This window comes from Pteropus vampyrus, unplaced genomic scaffold (assembly GCF_000151845.1).
Source record: "Pteropus vampyrus isolate Shadow unplaced genomic scaffold, Pvam_2.0 Scaffold311, whole genome shotgun sequence".
NCBI lineage: Eukaryota > Metazoa > Chordata > Mammalia > Chiroptera > Pteropodidae > Pteropus > Pteropus vampyrus.
Genome location: NW_011889092.1, coordinates 1,705,484 through 1,729,221, shown reverse-complemented (window position 1 = coordinate 1,729,221; position 23,738 = coordinate 1,705,484). Strand labels below are relative to the sequence as shown.

The 23,738-nt window shown below is 43.7% G+C and overlaps 1 protein-coding gene across 1 annotated transcript in view; it reads right to left on the bottom strand.

The window, feature by feature from the left end:
* CLPB (ClpB homolog, mitochondrial AAA ATPase chaperonin) overlaps positions 1 to 23,738 on the bottom strand; it is a 133,564-nt gene that overhangs the window by 96,081 nt on the left and 13,745 nt on the right. Inside the window, exon 3 of the mRNA XM_011377410.2 lies at positions 10,592 to 10,678. Coding sequence (XP_011375712.1) covers positions 10,592 to 10,678 — 87 coding nt within the window. The remainder of the gene's footprint in view (positions 1 to 10,591; positions 10,679 to 23,738) is intronic.

Below are 23,738 nucleotides of genomic sequence, written 5' to 3'. Positions count from 1 at the left end.
AAATGTAAGTAGCTGGTGCCAAATGGGCTCTGTTGTACAGGCTAGAACTTCATAGGTCTTAATAGCTGGATTAAAGGGAGCAGAGGATACTGTGGAAACATCTGTACTCAAAGGAACTACACTGACTACTCCACAGGTGCCCACTGGGCAAAAGCTTAAGAGTATCAGCAACTTTCCCAGCCAGCTCAAGATATGGCCTCTGGTGCTCTGTGGAAAGATATGCCTATCAATGCCAACATCAGCTTCAAAGGCTCAGAGATAATCTCCAGATGCCCTCGTTCCCTTACTAATTTGGGGAGTCAGAAAATGTTTGTAGCCCAAGAGAATGGGGGTTTGTCTTTTAGTGACTTAGCTGTAGTAGCAGTACTTGCCTTCTTGTGTGCCCATCAGAATCTATTCTGTTCTTATTTCCCCTCAAGTGAACTGACCAAAAAGAATGGGCCTTGTAAATACTGAAGGAGATGGTTGTGAGGGATAGCACTAACCTGACAGGCTGGCAGAGGATCAGCGATAGGATAGGGCTAGGCAACTGTCTCAGCCTTGCCCAGCCCTCTCCTACATGTGGGTCCAAACTAGGCCACAAGTAGTTTAGCTGAGGAAAACCTCCATCTTCCTTTCCTGAGCGCCAGCCCCTTTCTGGGCTACAGGCAGTTCCCAGACAAAGCTGAGAAAGTGAAGAGGATGGTGGTCCCTATATGGCAGTTCTTGGGACTCATGGAACTCCTTTTTGGAGCCACAGGCCCCATGAGGCTTGTTTTAATTTGCTGATCAGGTTGTAATTAGATTAGGGGTGGGAGCACATGTAGGAAGGTTGGCTCACACTGACCCTGATGAGCTCCCGCTTTCAGGAAAGTGGGGGAGTCACAATGCATGGGAGGACAGTTCCATCGATCGATGTTAAGGCTTTCTGCTCTCAGTGGCTGGAGGGGCTTGGGGTCATCACATTGTTTAGGAAAGAGCGAGGAAACCTGTGGTGTGAGCTGAGGCCTATGCTGGGCCAGGCGTGTGTCAAAGACGGCTGGTGAGCAGCTGGAGTTGGTGAAGCAAGAAGGGCAGTGATCCCAGCTCCATGTCATCCCCACACAATGTTAAGCTTTAGGAGAAGCTCCGCCAACTCCTCCTTCCCCCCGCCTCCCATCTCCAAAGCACAGAGTCGCTGTGATGAGTGTCACGGGTCCCAAGGAGAAGACAAAGAATTGACCTATTCTCAGTCCAATGCACACCTCGATGAGGGCAGGAAGCAAAGAGGTCACAGCTCAGGAGGTTTGCTGGAAAGTCAAATGAGCTGTGTCTCATCCAGTCTACTGGTCAGGAAAGCAGGGTGGCCGGACCAAAGGCAACAGCGTGTATTACGTTTAGAGGTCCTGTGGCATGGGGGATGAGCTGGAGGTAGAGAGGGTAGAGAGAGCAGTTTTCTTTTCAAAACCAGCTTCCTTAGTGAACAAACTCAAGATTAGGTTGGAAGCAAGGTACCTGTGGAGAAAACATGACCCAATTTCTTTAAGTGAGGATGATACTCTTTCGTTTACTTCCTTCAAAAGGTAAAGATCAGTAATCATAATAAAGCAGTCATAGTGTGTTAAGCACTATACATTCACTATTTCAGATCCACATAAGCACTTGCAGTGAGGTACTAGTTCCATTTTGTAAATGAATACACTGAGGCTCAGAAAGATAATATGAATTGCCCATGTGTACACATTAAATAAGCACACGAATCAAGAATCAAATACATGTCTGTCTAGGGCCAAATCTGGTATACATTCCCCTAAACCACACTGGTTCTCACTTAGTCAACCATTCATGGATCTGTTGTGCCACCTCATATTTACTGAGCCCCTGCTATGTACCAGGCACAGGGATATTTTCAGATGGTCATTAAAGTAAAGCAGGTCATAGCAGCTAGCTAGGATAAGAGTAAGTCCAACTCAGATGGAAAAGGGTCAAAATTAATTGTGGGCCCAGTCAAGTTGAGATAATTTGGGGCAAGGCTCAAGAAAGGCACAGCACATTAAGCAGAGGGCCACAGAATCATGATTACCCATCACAGAGTTTCTAGGACAACCTCAATTTCACACTCTCAGTCTAGTTTTAAATATCCTTCCATGTCTTTAAATCTGTGGTTCATAACATATGGTCACCAAATCTACAGGCCAATATTGTTAAGCCCTGGTTGTTAGGGATTCTTACCACAGTACTGGCCCAGACTAGGCTCTCTCTATGCAAATGATCCATAAAGGTACGATGGGGCTGGTTCATTTCTTAGACTTTGGATAAAATTAACAATAAGAAAACCAAAAATATTAATAACAGCAGCAGATACCTACTGTGTACTATGTGCTAGGCACCGCACTAAGCAGTTTTATATGCATTAATCTTTACAACCACCCTATGTTGGGGTAAGTACTATTATTATTCTCATCGTGCAGATGAGAAAACAGAGCTAGTAAGAGGTGGAGCTAGGTTTTAAACTCAACCAGTTTCCTTCCAGAGCCCTTACTTCTCATCACTATGTCACACAACTAGACTGTGCTCCCCAAAGCAGGGGCTGTGTCTGACCATCTGTTTCCTTGCACACAAGGTCTGGTACAGGCCAGTAAATATTTGTTGAATCAATTCACTTATGGGGCCTTAACACTGCACTGTTGATACATACCTTGAGTTTTCAGTCAGCTCCTGCGCTTTACTTGCTAGTATTGCTAAGATAAGTCCCCCTTCCCGAATTTTACACTTAGTTTGGGGGTTTAATTATAAACCGAAACACTCATCTCTATTCTTTATCACCACATGTTTAATCATTGCTCTAGCTCACTGAGTTCTTTATGTCTCAGATTCTTTCACTCAACATATTCACTACCTCTTAAAACTTCATTTAATCTGCCAATTGAATTGGAATTTATCCATGGTCTCAATGGAGTCAGTGATATAACTACTGAATAGGACAGAGCCCCGTGGCTCTGATGTCTCTAACAAAGCGGTGAAGGAGTGGATCATCTCACAGTCCCTAGAAATGGAACACCCTTTCCCCAAGCAGCTGGACTGGATGCTTTCCTGGCCCCAACTGAACACAGAACCCTAGGACAGGATATAGTGCTGGAGAAGGGGGTGGGGGCACCCTGAGACTGTCATGTTAGGCAAATGAGCTGGCACTGCTTTTCAGGGAGCAGTGTCTTGGGTTGCCTGAGGTCAAAGCATGCATCTGCCAAACTAGAATTGGGTGCATGTTGGAATTGGAATATCATTACTACGAAACAGGATTATCTTGAGCAACGATTCCAAATGGGATTAGAAATGACTCTTTGTTACTCAGAGATAATCAGCAACAGCAGCAGTGGTGGAAGAAACGTCAAGCTCGGCACACTTTTCTGGGAGCATGGTGTTGGCATTCCGGGCACCTGGCCAGCACTCTCACCCACCCTTCCTTGCTGGGAAATACTGGGCACTGTCCTGCATTGGGCAGGTGGCCACCTGGGACAAGAGCCAGAGCCAATCAAAGCGCTCTGCTCTGGGGTCCCATGTTCTAGGCCCAGCTTCTCAGATAAAAAGGACTAGTAAAAAAATCTCCAAAGCCCTCCTGTAGCAATAATAATGATTAAGGCACTCCCACTCCTACTATACTACCACTAACTAAAGTAGCAAACCGTTATCAATTGATTACTATATGGTAGGCATTGCTCTAAACACTTTACATATATTTACACATTTAAACCTCAAAACAGCCTTTTGAGGTAGATCTACTTATTCTCTCTATTTTATGGCTGAGTAAATAATCACAGGTAAGTGAAAGACATTGCTAAGGTATGTAACTAGTAAGAGAAAGAGCTTGACATTGAACTCAGGTAATTTGGCTCTAGAGCTCACAGCTGTACCACACATACTAGACTCTCACAGCCTGAGTGAATCACAGTCAATGTTGGATAAGGTCTTTTCCTTCATACTCTCTGGTTTTCAGACCCTGCCAGTTCTTTCTATTAGCTCTGGCACATTCTTTCCTCTCACCTGTGTGAACTTACGCTCATAATGGTCCTTCTTCCAAAAGTGGTGTCCTTCTATTCTCCACCTTTATGAATCAAAATCCTGTCCATCTTTCAAGGCCCACCCATGTGAAAAGGCCTCCTTTCACAATTTCCCCCTAGCATTCTAGGTATGGCCTTCTCTGGGGCACTGACCCATTCTGCCTCCTTCTCCAGTTAAAGTGAGACTCGTTTTATCCCTTTTCTGTCAGCTTTCTCAGACCAGGCAAGTGATTTATCTGTTTTCAGATTTCTCATAATCATCCAGTACATAGTTGTTCATTAAGAAACCCTGACTGAGCAAACTTGACTCCTGGTCACGGCACCCGTTGGTCCATCCCATAGCCTTGCTCCCTGCCCCTTCCCTCCACAGGCAGTACAGTTCAGTGTAAAGAATCAGAGCTCGGAGTTCAGAGACCTAGCTTCAAATCCTGGCTCCCTCGTTTGCTTACTGGACAACCTTGGGCATCTCTGAGCTTCATTTTCCCTATCTGTAAAATTGGGATGATAATCCCTCCCTTTTAGGGTTGTAGTGAGAATTAGAGCCAACATGGGAAGTACTCAAAATAGGCCAGGCACGCAGATGGTACCAGGTCAACCACAGCCATCATCACTACCTTCAGATCAGATAGCACAAAACCCAGCCTTCTCAGGCTGAAGTGAGCACTACCCAGCAGCAAGCAGCCAAGCCACAACTAGGCCGGGGACCCTGGGAAGAGACTGTAGGCCTCTAAAGCATGAGATACCTCCACGTGATCAGGCACCCTAAAGATCTGCATTGAAGCACAGGTGCAGGACTTCTCTACCTACTCTGTCTCTGGTCAGCCAGCAAGGAAGGAGAGTCTTCCAGGGAAGCTGTCCCTGGTCCAGCTGCAAGAACAGCATTGGCTCTTTGCTCTAAGAACACCTGTGGAACTGTAAGCCCCACAAAGAAAGGCCTCTAAATCCCCTCCTGCAGGACAGCAATCTGGCTTGGGCTGCTGGTTTCTTAAAGATAGAGTTTAATGCCCTCCCTCTCCCTTAGTAAGGTGTAGGGAAAATAAGCAAATGCTAAAAATAAATGACTGCTGTAAGAGGGAATTAAATGGTCTTTAGCTAAGGATGGCGGCATTTTAAAATTAACAAAGCCCAGGTACCACATCCAGGAAGGCCTTGGCAAATGCGTGTTATCTACTCATTAGCTCAGCTCCTCAGGGACCCTGGCCAAGCAGGGAAGGCATTGCCGGGAAGCAGTCCTTCCGATGCTGATGAAATGTACTCAGGGAGCAAACGCAGGAGGAGGGAGGGAGACTCTTGTGGGGAATTTCAAACAGTTCTGCTGTAGCTCTGCCTCACGGTCTCACCTTCTCTGAGGCAGGGGCTTTCAAAGCAACCAGCAAGCCCAGTAGTCTACTGCATGCATGTACCAAATTTGTCTGTTCACCAGATGATAGACATTTGAGTACTTTCTAGTTTGGGGCAATTATGAATAATAAAGCTACTATAAGTATTTGCATACAGGTCTTTTTGCAGATGTGTTTTTATTTTTCATGGACACATACCTAGGAGTTGGTAATACTGGGTGCATAGTAAATATGTTTTACCTTTATAAGAAACTGCCAAAGTGTTTTCCAAAGTGGCTATACAGTTACGCACTCCGATCGGCGATGATGACAGCTGTTTTGCAACTTTGTCAACACTTGGTATTGTCAGTTTTTCTAAATTTTAGCCACTGTAGGTGTGTAGTGTTATCATGATTTTAATTTGCATTTCCCTAAATGACTAATGCGAGTATCTTTTTATGTGCTTATCTGCCACCTATCTACCTCTTCTTTGATGAAGTGTCTGATTAAATCTTTTGCTCATTTAAAAAAAATCGGATTGTCTTTTTTAAATTGATTTATAAGAGTTCTTTATATCTTCTGGATACTATTTCTTTAGCAGGCATATATTTTGACAGCTTCTTTTCTGAGGAATTATAAAGTATAAGGATATAAATCAAACCATTTTTCTTCCAAACCACTGTCCTCTGCACATACACACTGATGAAGGGAACAGGAAAGACTTAAACTTTCAATCGATAAATACCTTAGTGCCATCGGACAGAGGGTCAAGCAGTACTTGGTACCTGTTAAAACTCATGAGACTATTTTTACCTCCACTATAAGCACCCAACCAACACTGTAGGCTTTAAGGAAAGCTACATCTGGAGGAATGTCTGTCCTATGAAATCTTTTGGCCTCCCAGGTTCTGCACCTCCCAAAGCCCTGTTCTGGTCCACCAGGCTCCTGGAATGGTCAACAGTCGTCACACTCCATTGCTGGCCATTGTCTACTGGGAAAGGTAGGAGGCTCCCAAACCATCCCTCAGTGAAAGAGCAAACAGTGGGGCCTGTGGCTGCTTGGACATCAAAGTTGAGCAAACAGGCCTGGCAGGCCCTGCCTCTCCGCCTACACATCCTGCAAATGCCATCTGAAGGAGCTTCCCTGAGGGGGGTCATGACTTTCAGCATGTCATGGCACACATCAAAGTTTGCACCACACACGAACTGGGTGCATGGGTTCGAATCAAGTAGCCCAAGAGCGGATACTCAGCCATTGTGTCCAATTTTAATCCTGTGTTTTCTCAAGTAATTAAGCCTTCTTGCTTATGAACTTGTGACTAAGTAAAGCATCACTGAGAGGTTGTAACATCAAAGTGCCTTCCACCGTCTGTCCATGTTTGGTAAAATTGGATTTCTTTCTCTTCTTAAAGAAAAACTAATTGAATTTAGCTGAAGGCTGGGTATATTTGCACGAGCCGGTGAAGGCTAGGCTAAGTCAGAGTGATCATCCTGGGACCCTGTGGCTTAGCCTTTAGCTGGGCTGGGTCAGAGTGCAACACAGAATGAGGCACCCAGACTCAGGCTAAAACCGTGCCTGTAGCAAGAGGCTTATTGGAGGACTTACTGTGAGAGGGGTCCAGTCCCCCAGTGACTGGTCCTCAAGTCAACAGTACACCCAAGCTGTTACTAGGGCTGGCAAAAGGATTGTCCTAGCAGAATGTTGGCAAATCTTTGGCAGAATGGCTACTGAACACAATGGCCATCACATTACTTAAGTCCTTGATGTCAGCAGTCCAAGTAAGCTTCTTAAGGCAAAGACTGTGATGCTTATTATCTGAATCCCCCCATAGCATAGCACATAAACGCCTGACACAGTATAGTCTGAAAAAATGTTTGCCAGATGCATGAAATGATAATATAAAGAGATGTCAAAATAAAGTTCTTCGCTCCTGAAGAACCAAAACTCTGTATCCCTTGTTTGGTATGCTGATCCGGAAACTTCAATCTAAATTAATACTTGATTCAACTAATTACCTGATTTACAGTGAATGCAACATGGTCCCATTTATGTAAAATCACACACACACATGTACACACACAAAGTTCAATCTCTAAATAGAGGAAATTCAGTTGACGGCTACTTTCTTCTCTATATTATTTTTACAAAAATAATAAACCTATTTTTGGAAAAGAAAATCTCTGGTTCGATCCTGATACAATTATCTTTCCTTTTACCAATATGATTTCTGATCTTGATCCAGTTTTAACTCTCCTGTGTACATTTATATCTGCATTTTAATTTATGTCACCTCAAACTCTTTTTGGAAATAAATAAAGGAGGAAATTATAAATTAAGTTCTTATACACACTTTTAAAATTCTGTTTCATAGCACTGTTTTTTCTATTCAAAATTAAATAGTACTATCTTTACTATTCAAAATTAAGTAAATAATAAATACATATATAAATAAAAGTTCACAAGAAGATAATCTCCTTAAGAATAGAGACTATTGTGTTCTATATCCCTAAGGACTAAACACATTAAGCAGGCGCTCACTAAAGGCAGTTGAGGGTAAAATGATTGGGCTACTCTAAGGATCTCTCCCTTGAGCTTGTGGGCTGCCAGCATACTAAAGGAGGTGAAGGTTCTCCGCTTTCAGAAGAGAAATCTGATGAAAGGGGTGCTGCCCCTCTACTTTCCCTTCATCCAAATCCAATCAAAGGTGGTAGCATTTCAGGCCTGGCCAACACAATTCCAGAGGGTTTGGTATCTGATTAGATGAGAATCAGTGCACTTCTAACAGGGAGAAACTTTCTGGCAGACTGTGTTCATATGATGTGATAATCCTTCAGGACTACTCGTATGGCACCTTACCAATGGGGCCCATTCACTCTGACTAATGTACTCTTGAGATTTCCTTTTACCAGATTCTACTTTTTCTTTTTTCCACAGCACTTCTTACTTTCTAATATATTATGTGGTTTACTTATATATTACATTTGTTTATTGTCTATCCCTGCCTCTCTCTACTCAGGGACCACTATCTATATAGAAATAAGCTCTATGGGGGCAGAAATCTTTGTCAAGAACAGTGCCTGGGAAACAGTAGGTGCCCCCCCGCCCCAAATTTGTGATATGAATAAATAAATCCAACCTGGGAGTATGCTATTTTCACTAAAAGAGGAGGGCACAAAATGGATGCTTAAAACACCAATAATTAGTCTTAGGAACCAAAGCAAATAAATACAAGCTAAAACTCACTTTGCTTAAGGAGCATCACTACTTTGCGAATGGCCCTGGACAAAGACAATCAGTTAAACCAACAACTCATTAGATTCAGAAAGAAATGTCCCCAAAGCACATCCACTAGCTATCTGCTCACTGACTGACAGTACTCTTAAGTATAGTGTTATTTCCAATTCTGTCTCAAGACTGAAAATACTACACATAAGGGCATCCCCCTTCATTTACTCCACCACTGGCTGTCTCTTGCAAATGGAGACACCTGCAAGCTGGGAGAGACCGGTGGGTGGAGTGGAAGTGGTGGTAGGTAGAGTATCAGTGGTAGAATAAACAAATGTGTTTGTGTGTAGAGGGGTCTAATGTGGGCAGCAGAGAATAACAACTCACCATTTGTAACCTATAGCACATACATTATCTCATTTGATTCTCACAAGCCCATAGCGAAAATCTACTCTGCTGCCAAATTCAGTCCTCTCACACCCTCTGCTTTAATAACATCCTGTCTGCACTGCTCTGACATCATTGATTACGCTACACTCTGTCTTTCTACCTGCCCTCTTTTCCACATTAGGCTGCAAGCTCTCAAGGTCTCTGATTCCCCAATGATTAGCAGAGAGCCTGGCTCAGAGTAAATATTTACCAAATGTTTGTAGACATGATTTCAGGTGGATAAATAGGGTGTCCACAGAATTCTGAAATTCAACTAAAGGTCAGAACCAGAACTGGATTCCAGGTCTCTAAACTTCAAAGTCGATTTACATCAATTTTTCTTTTAAAGACTAAGTGATAGAAGCTGAAGAGGCAAATAAGGAAATGGAATGCTGAGAATAAGTTCATGATAGAGAAGCAGAGAAGAGAGACCTATCTTAAGTACAGCTAAGTCTCAAGGGCTGTCTGAGGCAGTGCCACGCTTATATTTTAAAACTCTTGTTTTGTTGGTTTCCACCACATTTATGACTCTTCTAAAGGTGATCAGGAATGGCAGATGTAAAGCCTTAAAGATCTGGTTGAAGGAAAAATTTAAATTGGTACCTGTAACTATCTACTTAAGTGCCCAGTTTGTTTTCTTAGAAAGCATTTTTTTTTTTTTGCTCTTATTTAATCAGTTCTTTTGCACAATTTATCCCACAGCTAAAGAGTGGGATAAAAATATAGCATCTTGCACTAGCCTGGGATCTGGCAGAGGGAGGCAGCAGTGAGGTATAGTAAGACATACAAACTCTGCCAGGCAGCCAGCCAGACCAGGTTCTAAACCGTGTCTGTGTGATCTTAGACAAATCACTTAATCTTTTTGGGCTTCGGTTTTCTCAGCTGCAAAATAATAATAACAACAACAACAACAACAACAACAACAATAATAATAAAATATGTTGTGGGGTGGTTGTGAGAATTAACAACAACAACAACAATAATAATAATAAAATAAAATATGTTGTGGGGTGGTTGTGAGAATTAACAACAACAACAATAATAATAATAAAATAAAATATGTTGTGGGGTGGTTGTGAGAATTAGCAATAATTATACAAAGTGGACTATTTTGATCTTTATAAAATAGCTACACCTTGAAGGAATTGGGGGAGCAGTTAGAAAAATTGCAGGGCTTCCAATGGGAGGGCAAGAATGCCCCCCATCTTCCCTAATTTCCATCAGAACCTTCAAAAGAAAAGCCCAGAGGATCCCTTGCTGGGGACAGTGACTGTAGACTTCTCAACACAGACAGATGGTGAGTAACAAAAACATGATGCTAACTTGCGCATGTACACTTACAATAGTCTTTCAAACATTTTGTTGCTTCAATAATGCAAAAGACTCACCTAAGGTCACAAAGCCACTGAATGACGGAGCTAGGATCCACAGCTACATCTTCCCTCTCTACATCTCCTATACCCTCCATTACATCAGGTGTAGACCAGTCCATCGCCCTGCCTCTGAAGAAGAGAGCAGGGGGACAGGCAAGGGCGGGAGAGGGTTTAGGAATATGGTCTGCAGAGATCTGGCTAAGGGAGCCTTATGTGGAAGATCTCTCACCTGTCGTTTCGGCTAATGGCGGCCACCATGAGTGCTGTCCAGCCAAGTTTGTGCCTTGCATTGACATCTGCACCTTCTGACAACAGCCTAGAAAGAGAAAGAGACATATTTTCAGTATATGGCTCATCATGGACCTAAGAATGGAATAAATGACAGTTAACAAACAGGGAGGCTGAATGAAACCAAAAAACAGAGGCCTCTGAGAACTAAATACCCATCCCAGCTCCTCTGACAACTCTCCCCAATCCCAGGCTTCCCCTACCTCTCCCTCTTCCCTGAAATGAGTCTGACGTATGCTGTTATCATCCCAGTCTCATGAGGAAAGAATGTGCCTTCCCTACATTAATACCCTGACATTCCCACTCCCGCAGTCCAGAATGCTCTTTTCCTGCTTCTTTGCCTATTCTAATCCTACTTTTATACTATGAGATACAATCCTGGCCTGAGGACACTCCCTGAGAAGGCTTCCTATGCTCATCCAATCCACAGATGTCTCCTCCTTCCTTAGAATTTCCCTGTCCTTAGCACCAAATGCCCAGTGATGCTCCTTATCTAGATAGTTCCCAGTTTACACAAGGATCACACTCAAGTTTATCTGTATGGTGGCTGATTGGAAATTGAAAATCTTTAAACCCAAGGAGTGTCAGAAACGCTAAATTAGGTTTCTAGGAGAGTCCACATGAGCCTATTTGACTCTATATGCCAGCGCCTAACATGTAATAGGAACTCAGTAGTTGTTGGATAAATTAACAAACAGGGTTTTGAGTATACCACTAAAAGCCTGAATTCTGGGTCCCACGAACAGGGGGCCCTACAATGTAGGGGTGGATAGAGAGAAAGTGGGTAAATAGAATCAACTCTTACTGAGCACCTACTACAAGTAGGAACTGCCCTTGGAATGTTACATACATCCTCTCATTCCTTCTTCATACAAGCTTAAGGAGCTGATACTAATCTCCTCTTTTCACGGATGAGGTAACAGGTTCAGTAAGGTGAAATGACTCACTGAAGGTCACAAAGCTAGTAAAGGGGCAATTCAGTGACTGGAACCTAGGTCGATAATGGCTCTTGGGCCTGAACCCTTCTCACCTCACCATCCTTCCTCTAGACTGAATCTGGCTGCATGTCACGTGGAAGACAAAAGATGAAACTGACATCAACAAATCCACATGATATGTGCTTGGTCCTGTGCTAGACTCTAGGATGGGGGTGAGGAGAAGACATGGGGTCTTGCCTGGGGAAGTGTACAATTTGGTTGTGAGGGAGGACTCAGGACAGAAGGAAACTAAAGCCTGCAGTGTGTGGTTTCCCACCAGAGGTGCTACAGGAGGTCAGAAAAAGGGGAGACCAAAAGTCAAGAGTGATTCACCAACAAGACAGGATCTGCTTATGAGGATTGGTGGGGACAGTGTTTGGGGGACCTGGGGAGCTGTCTACTCTTTAGTGGGTTCTAGATGAAAGCGGACTGGCAGAGACTTCAGAGGCCTGGGGTTGAGTCCTAGCACCATTCTTGTCTACAATCGTAGTAAATGCTCCTCTGGAACAAGCCAAATAAAACCTCTGTTCTGTTGAAGTAAGTGGGTGACTAAGGCTAGAGCGAATGAGGCGACACAAAGCCTGAGGGGGAGGGGGATGACAGACCAGCAAGCACATACCTGTATGTCGGACATGTGCTATGAATAAGGACCACAGGTTACAAGTGTACAACCAGAAACCTAACCCAGTCTTAGTGACCCGGGGGCCTCTCTTGAGGAGGTTGTGATAGAGTTAGACAAAAGGCAGTGAGGGAGAAGGAGTGTTACAGGCAGAGGTAAATCCTCTCACCCGGAGGAGAAGGCAGTGTTGGGATGTGAGGCCCTGAAAGGGGTTTGGCATAACTGGGGCACAAAATGTGAGAGTATCAAGAGAGAGGAGGCTGGGAAACCCTCATCTCTTGCCTCTAATTTGAGAATTTCTTTTGGTAAAAATCCTGGGCCTCTTACCGCATACACTGTTAAGCTCGTTTTATGCAGGAACAATTTTCTATGGCTGAGAATGTTAAAGAGGCTAACAACCCTGGGGATGAATTTTCTGTGAGACGAAAATCGCTTTTTGAACAAAACCATCTTTCTAATTTACAAACCTTTCCTAATTTAACAGGCCAAGTGGTGCTGTGGAGAGCACAGGGTTCTGAGAGTTAAGAGGCTGGAGTTCTGATCTAAACCCTGCTTCTGATCAGAAGGGGTTACGTCTCTGGTCTTTAGTCCAGAAGACTGGAATATCAGGACCAGCTGAAGCAAACTGAAGAGGTTTATCATGGGAAAGACCGGAACTGTGCCTTGAAGAACGGGAACAGTTGAGAAATAAGGGAGGAAATGCATGGCAGTCAGGACAAAAGGAATTGGATACTTATTCAGAAGCAGGGAACAATAGGAAGGTACATTCAGAGACCATCAAGCAGATCCATCTGGGTGACAGTTCACAGCAGAGAAACAGAGAGGTGCCGAAGTATGCAGGGCCTACAACAGGGTCTCGAGGGCCAAGCTAGGAGTGGCCATAACCTTTTTTGAGCCATGTACTTCTTTATGATCAAAACTGACAATTCTCCAGAAATGTGCACAGGAGCACATACCCACCCACCTGCCCCAATTTTTTTTTTTCTTACAGTGTCCAAGGGTTTTACAGGTACTGGTGAAATCAATAGTGGACCCTAGATTAAAAACCCAATCTAAAGAGTTGACAAATGCCTGGCAGGCATGCTGTTCTACGCACTTGCATCTCAGTCAGAAATGACGAAATCTCTCTAAGCAGCTTTTTCCTGTGGAGCCTTTGAAAGAGTATCAGAATCCTCCTCAACACTGGTTCCAATCAGCCACCATCAATCAACTTAAGTTGGCAACAGAGACGAATCCCATTTGCCATTCCTTAGATTCTCACCATAGGTAGTGGGGTTGTCATTGAAGGTTTTGGGGCAAAAGAAATTATAAAATTAACCTAATGGCTTAAGCAGGCTGAATTTAAAAGGGGAGAGGGTAGACAATGGGGACAAGTCTCAGTTTGGAAACTGCTGTAATATAGACCAAGGGAGATGAGCTAGGGCAGGGAAATGAGAAAGTAGGCGTGGCTAGGAGAAACAGCATAGCCAGAATCTTTCATGACTTTAGTGGCTCAATGACCCATATTCCCCTGTCTGGACATAGAGAATTCTGGAAGCTGCTCTGCTCTGGAGACAGGGCTAAAGGAAGAAGATTGAGATGCCTCCTTCACCTCCCACCCCTTGAGGGCTGAGTGTAGGATAACAAAAAGAAAAGGATGAGTGAAGGGGTTTGGAGTAAGTTAGACTCAAATTTAAATTCTGGTTCAGCTGGATAACTCTGAGCAAATCAATTCTCTGAATCTCAGTTTTTCTCATCTATCAAATAGGAATGATAATCTCCAATTTGCAGGGATCCCAGCCCAATGCCTGGCATATAGCAGGTATTCAATACAGTTGGTTTCTGCCTGCCATCCTACCCTACTTCTATCCCTTTGATGGAACACAGTGCTCTGGTCTCAAGCTGGTAAGTGGCAGGTTGGCCAATACCCAAAGATTCTAAGACAGGGTCACACAGGATGACCTGGGGAAATTCAGCCAGGCTAGATCTAGGCATTCCTTTGTTCATTTATTTAACAAACATGTGCACATACTCACTGTGCCCAACCACCTGCTGGCTACTTACAAGGAGATAAGAAAAAGGTTCTTGCTTTCTAGGACCTGAGTAAAGTAGGGTTTTATACATGTGTGTGTGCGCGCATGTGTGCGTGTGTGTGTTTTCACAAATAATTGTTTTAAGATATGCTCATACTGCTAAGTATACATTAGTTCCATTTTTAAAATTCCACCAGCAGGACGGGTGTGCTTGTGTACCACTCTCCCAGCCAACACCTGCCAGTAGCCAGCTTCCTAATCACTGCAGATCCAATAGGTATAAAGGGATCTCGCATTATTGTTTTAATTTGCATGTCGCTGATTACCAACAATTTTGAGCTACTTGTTATCTGTGTGTTAGCATTTTGGGGTTTCTTTTAAGAGGAAATACTGCTGAGAGAGAGGGCTTCTCCAAACTTGCTAATCCTCTTCATTAATAGGCAGAGTCAGGAGACCTGGATTCTAGTTCCAGTTCTGCTACCTCCTACTCTAACACCCTAGGGAATCATATCATTTTTCTTAGCTTCAGTCTCTTCACAGGCCCACTAGGGCAGGAAAGGGCTCTATAAACCTGAGGGGTCATTTGTAGGAGGCAAATCTTAGTGTTAGGTGAGACTCCAGCTTTTAACTGCCCAGCTTCCTGACCGAGCATCATTTTTTGCAGCCTCTTGGGGGCTGAGGTGTAATGGAAAGAGCAATGACCCTGGATCCAAGGCTGGAATTCAGATTCTGTGAAATGGGGAATATTAATCCCTATTGTTCAAGGTGGTTGTAAGGATTAAAAGAGAGAGACGTGTTGTAACTCCATAAGAAGTGGTGGCACCTGGTACATCAAGGAAGGACCAAAACAAACGTAAATACCACTACAAGTTAGTCAAACCACAAACAACTTTTCCTCTTTCAGAGCTGGGTGGGTCCCTCCCCCCTTCCCCTTTGTGTGCACATCAGCCCCCGAAAGTTGGGATTTCACAAACCCAGGTCTCCTCCATTTCATTTTGTCGCTTTGCAAGTGAATGCCCAGTGAGCAGTCATTTCAAAGTCCTGGGCCAGCTCTGCGGGTGACTGCTTGCTGAGAGTGGCTGAAAGGGCCTCTGAGGCCTGAGAAAGCCACCCTTGCTCTCCCCTGTGATTTTCACCAACGAACAAAATGCGGCAAGTGAATTAATCTCTTTTAAAAAGAGCAATGCTTGTGACAGAGCACGGTGTCTCTGAAAAGGTTAGGATTCCATCATCCCCGAGATGATGAGTGGAATGCTTAATGCAGGTTGCCACTCAGGGCAGAGCAGCCTGCGTCCAGGGGCTGGGAGTGGGGGTGGGCACTGCAGGCCTTTCTGGGCTCACTCCAGACTTGTGGAAGGCCCTTCCCTAATGAACTAGGTCAAGAGCTTGGCAGGGCAGTGGTGGGTGACACTAATTGGGGATGACCCAGGGTAGTAGATAGAGAGCAGACCACACTAGCAATCCAGAGCTGAATCCCAGCTCTGGTACAACTTGCAGGAAATAGAGTGGGGCAGGAAAATGAGCAGAAGACCTCAGTTCAAATGTCGGCTTTGGCACGTACTGGGTGGGAAGCTGTGGATGAGTGATTTAGCTTCTCTGACTCTCACTTAGTCCCCTCATCTAAGTGACAGCTCTTGCTCTCTGAGCCTGTTTCCATGTCAAAAAAGTACAGGACTCTGCCAGCCCTTCTCCATATGTCACACAGGGGTACCATGATAAGACAATGAGACAAAACATGTAAAAATAATTGATATGCAATAAAGCAATGTACAGAGAGAAAGCCTATGCTATTGTCATTATCAATTTCCAATTAGTGTCCATCCCATTTTAAGTATGTAACAGAGTATACTAGGATGATAGCTGAAAGATATATGTAGAACTTGGAATGTAAGTCCACAGAATTTTCTGTGCATTGATAAATGAATGGTCTCAAATCCTCAGGCAAGGGCAGCAGTAGAATAAGGGTTCCCTAGCATCCCAAGAGCTGAAGATTTTCTCAGGAGAGTAACAGATGGGGGGGTTGGGGGAGGAAAAGAGCTGCTCTGATGTCTCCAGTATTCAAGAGAGTTCTGAAGGCTATGGACCAAACAGGCAACGGTGATTAACTGATGGGGGAGGGGGATGAGGGAGTCATACTTCTACTTCCTGCTGTGAACACTTATATATTGTTCAAAGTTTTGTTTTTTGTAACAATGACCATACTCTTAAAAAAAAAAAAAAAACAACTTTCTTAGGGAAAAATAAAACATCCTTTCTTCCTCCAAGAAGCCTTCCCTTAGACAGATTTGATGCTGCCACAGCGCCCTGTGCTAACCTGTAGCAACAGTTATCATAGTTTTCATGTCTCACTTCCTCAGTAGTCGGCCTGGTCCTCTAGAAATGAGGACGTGCCTTGTCTCTTCATTCCTAGTGCTGGCACAGAGGCCAGCACATTGGAGGGCCCAGAGGCTGAACCAGTGAATGTCTGCAGCACTTCCCTACACAAATCTCCAATACATCTGCCTTGTGTTAGAAGTTACCTGTTGTATACCTGCATGTCTGACTAGAGTGAGGCCATGGATTCCAGTCACAGCTTTCTCAGTAACTAGTATGATCCTGGATAACTCTGTTTCTCTGAACCTCACTTTTCTTTGCAGTAAAATAAGGGAACAAAATTAAATGATTTCTCAAGTGCCTGCCAGTTCTAAAATCTTACATTCTAAACATGTATACCATCAAAATTGAGAAGTGGATTCCTAGCAGACATAAGGCATGGGCAAGACTTCCAAAGAAGAGACAGCTTCTTAGGCTTGTTGGAGGGAGGGAAAGAGTCCCACACAGGGGGATATAGGGCAGTTTTGAGTTATTCTGGTTAAACAGCTCGCCGGCTCAGGGGAGGGAGGTACCACTTGATTTTTCTTCCTCCTTCTTTATGACCAATCAATACAAAGCGGCCACTGGACTTCAATCGCGCATTGTTCCAACTGATTTCCGGATCCTTTGCATGAACTGGCCCTCAGCTGCAGCTGAGGGAGCGCTGTCCCACCTGCATCAGAGGCCTGGAAGCAGTGAGCCATGCAGACTCAATCATGATCACTATCTGGGCAACAGGGCCCAGGCTGGAGCCTCGCAGAAGGTCCTGTTTACAGTAATAACAGCACCAGGCCCTGCTGTCAGAGAAGAGGCAAGGCGCCTGGGGCTAGAATCCACACACAGCCTCCATCTGTGCCTTATCTACCCAGTCAGCCTGGGCTGGGAGGGGCGCATAGGGAGGAAAAGGCTGCTTCAGACCCTAGCCAGGTGCTTCACAGACACAAGGGCTCTCTGGCATCTTTTACATTCACTACTTGAATTAAGCACTTTCTTTCAAGGCCCAGCTCAAGATCCTTCCTCTAGGAAGCTCTCCAGATGCTCTAACTCCCAGTTAGTCGGCACTTCCCAGCACTGCCATGCCCAGGCTACTAGAAAGGGAAGTGAGTGGGTAATGAGAGAGGAAAGTCTGGAATTATGCAGCACCTACAAAACACAGGCACACTGTGTAATATGCCTGCATGCTCCATAACTAGTTATTATCTATCATATAAAGTTTTATAATTTCCGGGCATGAAGAACAATCTGCAGAGATTGATCAATCAGTCCAATCCTTCCTTTTATACATACAGATATGGAGGAAATTCAAAAACCATCAGCCTTGGAAAAGACTGATCTGGATGTGAGCCTGCATCTGTCTCTTCCAGGCTGTGTGACTGTGGGCAGGTCATGTTAACCTCTCTGAACCTCAGTCATCTTACCTTATCAGCCTGCCAAATCTACCTAACAAGGGTGCGGAGATGACCAAAGGAAATAATGTATATGAAAGCACTTACATTTTCCAAATGTTGGTAGTCATTATTAGAATTGTTCTATTTGTTGAAGGTACACAGCAAAGGAGCTGTATCAGAACCTCAATGAATACTTGCTGAATTAAACAGAATAAAGTCCAAAGCTGGGGTAACCATTCTTTCCTCCCATCTCTCTTACAGTTTCTAGCAGGAACTTGGCACACATTAAAGTGTATAGATTATTATTTTTTTAAATATATCTTGATTTCAAACTTACAGAGCAGTCACAAAAATAGGACAAAAAAACCTCAGATACATCCTTCACTCAAATTATCGTTACATTTCACCTCACATGCTTTACCACTCATTTTCTCTCTATTTTTCCTGGATCACGGGAGAGTTCATTTCAGACATTATGCCCCTTTCCTCCCAAATCATTCTGCACCTATTTCCTAGTACAAGGACATTCTCTTACATAAACACTAACCAATAATGATCAAATTCAGACCATTAAACATTGATACAATATTTTTATCTAATATATAGCCTATATTCAAATTTCTTCAATTATCCCAATAATATCCTTTACAGCACACACATATACACATATACGCATGCGCACATCCTGTGATCCGGATGTAAGCCAGGATCATTACCAGAATCAAGGATTGCAAGTGTCTTCAGTTAACCTTCATTTAGAATAGTTCCTCAGCCCTTCTTTGATTTTCATGATACTGATATTTTTGCAGAGTAAGACTACTTTGTTTGTAGAATGTCCTTCAATTAGAATAACAATTTTGGGGGGGAACTGCTTCCCATTATTATTCATTAATTCATCCCATAAACTTTTCATGAGACTGGTTATTACAGGACTCTGAGCAGGATACTGGGGACACTTTGATGAATTCTCCAGTGTCCTTAACTTCAACATGTTCACTGGACAGCTACACATCTGGCAAACAGCTAAAATATAAGCAAGGACGTTGGAGGAAAGTACCATATGAGTGTAGGTCAGAGCAACAGAGCCACAGGGATGATTTCCTGGAGGCAGAGGCGTGAGCTGTGCCAGAAAGGATGGCCAGAGCCAATTTCCCTAATGATATCCTGGGGTCCTCCTGGGAAATATCTCCACTTTCCCCAGGAGTGTGTGCCATAGCTGGGACTCAATAAAAAGGAAAGCCAATAATACAATGCCAGAAAAGGGAAGGGATGGCTCAGAGTACCCTCATCTGGGTACCTCTTCCCAAGGCTATATGCTATGTCCCAGTCAGCAGCTGCCTTAGTGACTTAGTCGACAAGGCCTGTGTAAGCAGCTTAAGTGTGGGAAAGGGCCATGGGCGCCACCTACTGGCGCCACAGTAGGACTCTAGGCTGCCATAGGGGCAGCTGGGCAGCTGGCTGGTTGCCAAGAAGCTTGTCACACTACAGCAGTGAGATACAGAGTGGCTCAAACTTCTCAAATAGAGTTGCCACTTGTGCCACCACTGCCAAGCACCAGAACCTCATGAGATTTTCAGTAAAGAATAGACTGTCTAAAGCCAACCACAATACCTGGCCCCCTAGACAGGTTCATTTCAATAACAACTTAAGCAGCCTTTTCTCCAAGCCAGGCTCTGTGCTGAGCACTGAAGTTACAGAGATTAATCAGACATACCCACAAGGAGCTCTCAGTCTGAACTGGGTGGGGTGGGGGGTGGAAAAATGGAACAAGTAAATATACAAATAAGGGCTTTTAAGTATCACAGGTGCTCTGAAAGCTGTACAGGGTCAGTGTAGCACACAGCATGCTTGGCTCTTCATGTTTTGCAAAACTCCTAAATAGTGGAGTTTAAAAAAGCTCACATTTCTTGAACAGCCCACTATGCATCAGGCACTTGACATATATGAGATTATCAGATCCTGTGATTAGAGAAGGTGCCTGAGTCTTACAGTGGATAACTGACTTGCTTAGATTACATGGCCAGTAAGCGCCAGCTTGGGATGGGAGCCCATGCTGTCTCTATTGAACCATACTGCCTTGCAGGGCACATATCTCATTTTCTTGTTCCCTTCTTTCCTATATTAGCCTGGGGCTGGCATATGACAGGTATCTAATGAACTGACAAAACATGATAAAGATGGAAAGCCTTAAGTGGTAAGGAGGTTATCTGAGGGATGGAGATACTCTTTGAGTAATTCTGCTTTCTAGAACCTTCTCTGTGTGGAAGAGACTCTCTTTTCCTAGACTCAAGATGAGAAAGGTCCAATCCATCCCTTCTTCTTCATGGCTGTCTCCACACTACCACAACTTTCCTAGTAACATGGCAAAACAACGCTTTAAAGTGGTCTTGGCTTTAGGTTGAAACAAGCTTGGCAAACAAATCCAATCAAAGGTAATAGAAGTACAGGAAGCCCTGGTTTTCAGCAGGCTGAGCTGACTGCAAGCTTAACAAAATCCAGGAGTACAACGCAGCTGCTAAGAAAGCTAATGCAAGCTCAGGCCATATTAACAGAATCATAAAATCTCTAACAAAGGGGATCACTGCCCTCTGTTCCTCACAACAATGGTCGTGCCACACCAGAATTCAGAAGGAACACGAAAAACTCTGTAGCCGTCTTATTATAAAATTACTAGGACAGGAAGAAGGCTTGAAACCACAGTTTAGGGAACAAAGGCTTATCTGGCTCAGAGCTCTGTCTCCTAATATCTAAAGGTCTGGAACAGGAAAAGGGAGCAATGTAGTCCTAGAGGACATAGCAGGGACCGAAGAAGGAACTGTGTAGAGGAAACTAACTACATAACAGCAGCCTACCACGTGTTAAATGTTATACCAGGTGCTTTTACACATATTACTTCAGAATTCATCAAAAGATAAAATATTTTTCTAATTACAAAGTGCCTTTGCTTATATTACTCCAATTGCTCAGAATGTATTTCCATCAAGCTCCTTATATCCAAATACTACCTACCTCCAGGCCCAGATTAAATGCTACCCTGTCTATGAAACCTTAACTTTTCATATGCAGTAATTACAATAAATGAATAAATGAATGAATGAATGAATGAATGAATGCTTGATTAATCAGAGTTTCCTTACCTTTTAGGAGGCAAAAAGTGTCTTATACCTAGAGGTGCCCAACTGAAGGCTGAATGTTGCCCATCAGAGAACCTAAAGAGGGGACTTGAATACTGAAGAGGAAGTGAGGCCAGAGACAAAAGTGCCTTGGATCCTGTTTGATCCATGTGGGGGCTGTGACTGTGCCCTTATGGGCCTTGGGAAGGATTCTGCCCTGCCTGCTGGACTCTGAACCCCTGGGAATTCCAGGGGCCTCCCCCAATTGTTTGTGCTTTGCATCCTGTCCCTGCAAGGCTGTCCATCTTCAAGGCTGGTCAAACACACAGACTTCCCAGGAGGCCTGGGTGCTATCCCTCCAAACAAAAGGGCATTGAGATGGAAGCCTCAGCTTAGCCTCAGAGAGGATTCTTATGCAGCCTTACTGGGCCTCCCATCCACATGAATGGAGGATCCTGCAAGCCAATCAGCCTGCCCAGATGCTGTATTCTCCTGCTGGGTAGCCTCTGGAGAATAAACAGGGTTTCACTCAACCAATCAATCAACCAGCCAGACTCTATCTGTACTGTGTGCTTTCTGAGTGCCCAGTCAACCTTGTGTGACTAGCTATGGTAGAGGCACAATGAGGTTCCATCCACTTTGCTGCGATGACACAGTCTGGATAAGGAGACATAGGCATGAAGCAAATGAGGAATGGCAAGGAGGTGAAAACTAAACTCAGACTTAAATTAAGGCTGTGAGAATTTTGATAAGAAAGAGCAACATGGGCTAGAACAAGCAGTGAACTGCAGTGAGGAAAGCACATACTTTGGATTTGTGTGGGTCTCAGTTTAAATCACAACTCTACTAACTAGCTGTAAGGTAGTAAGCACTAAATCTATCTGAGCCTCAACTTGTCTCATCTGGAAAATGGACATAACTCAATCTATTTTGCAATACTGTAGCAATGAATGATGATAAATACAGTATCTAGTACTCTGCCCCACTTAAAGTGGGTATTTAATAAATGAGTTATCACTAGTGATGGTGAGCTTTCTGGAAGAAGAAGGGCTGGAGGTGGGCAATAAAGCATTAACAGGATCTAGAAAGAATGAAGGACAGGGGTGGAGCTAGAAGCGGTGTAAAGGCTCACAGGTAGGAATAAGTAAGCTGCATGTTTGGAACAGTAAGAAGTCCAGTCTGACAGGAATCAGGGTTCTTGGGACGAAGGGAAAGAACAAGCGTGGCTGGCAAATGTGGGCGTAGGGGTGACAGTGAAGAGGAGAGTTGGGGAAGGGCAGATAAGGGATCTGGATTTGGCAGTTTATCTTCAGGAACCTTGTGGACTCCCAGTAAGGTAGACAGAAGTGGTTCTCCCTTTAGCTAGAAAACATCTCCCTGGGCCCTGAAATGATGAGAGGAAACTGTTACTTGGGCAATCCTCTGTCTGCTTCTGGCCACTTCCAAGTGGGCAACTTTGGGAAAATTACTTAAGCAAGCAGAATTTCTGTTTCATCATCTCTGAAATGGGGCTCTAATACTTGCACAGTTGTGAGGATTTAGTGATTAAAGCCTCATGTAATGCCTGGCATAAAAAAGACATTCAATAAACATCAGCCGCTATTAGTAATATTTAACAATTTTATTAAAACATTACTTTATATTTTATAACATACAAATATATAAAATATACCAAAAAAATTAAGTTATCAAAGAAATATACTATAAACGTTAAACAAAAATCTGAATATATGTGAGTTCTTAAAAAACAGTAGTAAAACTAACCATAACAAGCTGTGTTTTTTTGCCCCACTTTAATACATGTTTACCTTGTATTCATCAGTCTGGGGGTGGGGAGAGGTGTCTTTGAATGCCCACACTAAGAGTTTAAGAAAAATGTGGAGGGTGAAAATTGAATATCCAGAAAATTCTCTTCATTATCTTAGTTTGCTAATTAGGGGGCAAAAACTTCGTGTAATTAACAACACTCAGTAACAATACCTACAATGTACTGAGCATTTGGTGTGTATCAGATACAACACTAAGTGGTTTTTCTCATTTAATATGCTAATTGAATACAGCAATGGTGTGAGGTAGGTCATCCCACTTTGCAAATGGAGACTCTAAGGCTAGAGAGATTAGGTAACTTTCCTAATGTCATAGAGCTAATAAATGGCACAGCTGGAATTCAGACCTTGTTTTCTCAGATGCCAAAGTCCTTACCACAGACACTCCTGCCAGTGATATGAAAGCCTCTTGGGCAGACCCAGACAGAGTCACAGGAGAGAACAACTTATTGCCTTAGGAGGACTCTGGGGCTTGGGACTCATGCTGAGAAGAGAGTATAGGAAAGGAAGCAGGACACAGAAGGGCCTCAAACTTCAAAAGTGAGATTTTCTGAGAAGGCTTTCTAAATAGGACAGAGCATGAACTGTGAGGCAAGCAGCTAAAGTGAATGCTGTAAGCCCACTAACACATTTGCTTGACTTTTTCATTATTCTTGGATTTCTCGGTTTCTGTTTCCAGGAAAATTCTTTGGAAAAAACCGAACTGGTTCCAGCCATACTGATAGGATTTGCATCATGGCCATGACTGAGCTGGGATTTTCTAGAAGTAGCAATGGTAGTGAGAAGACAGACAGTTGCCCC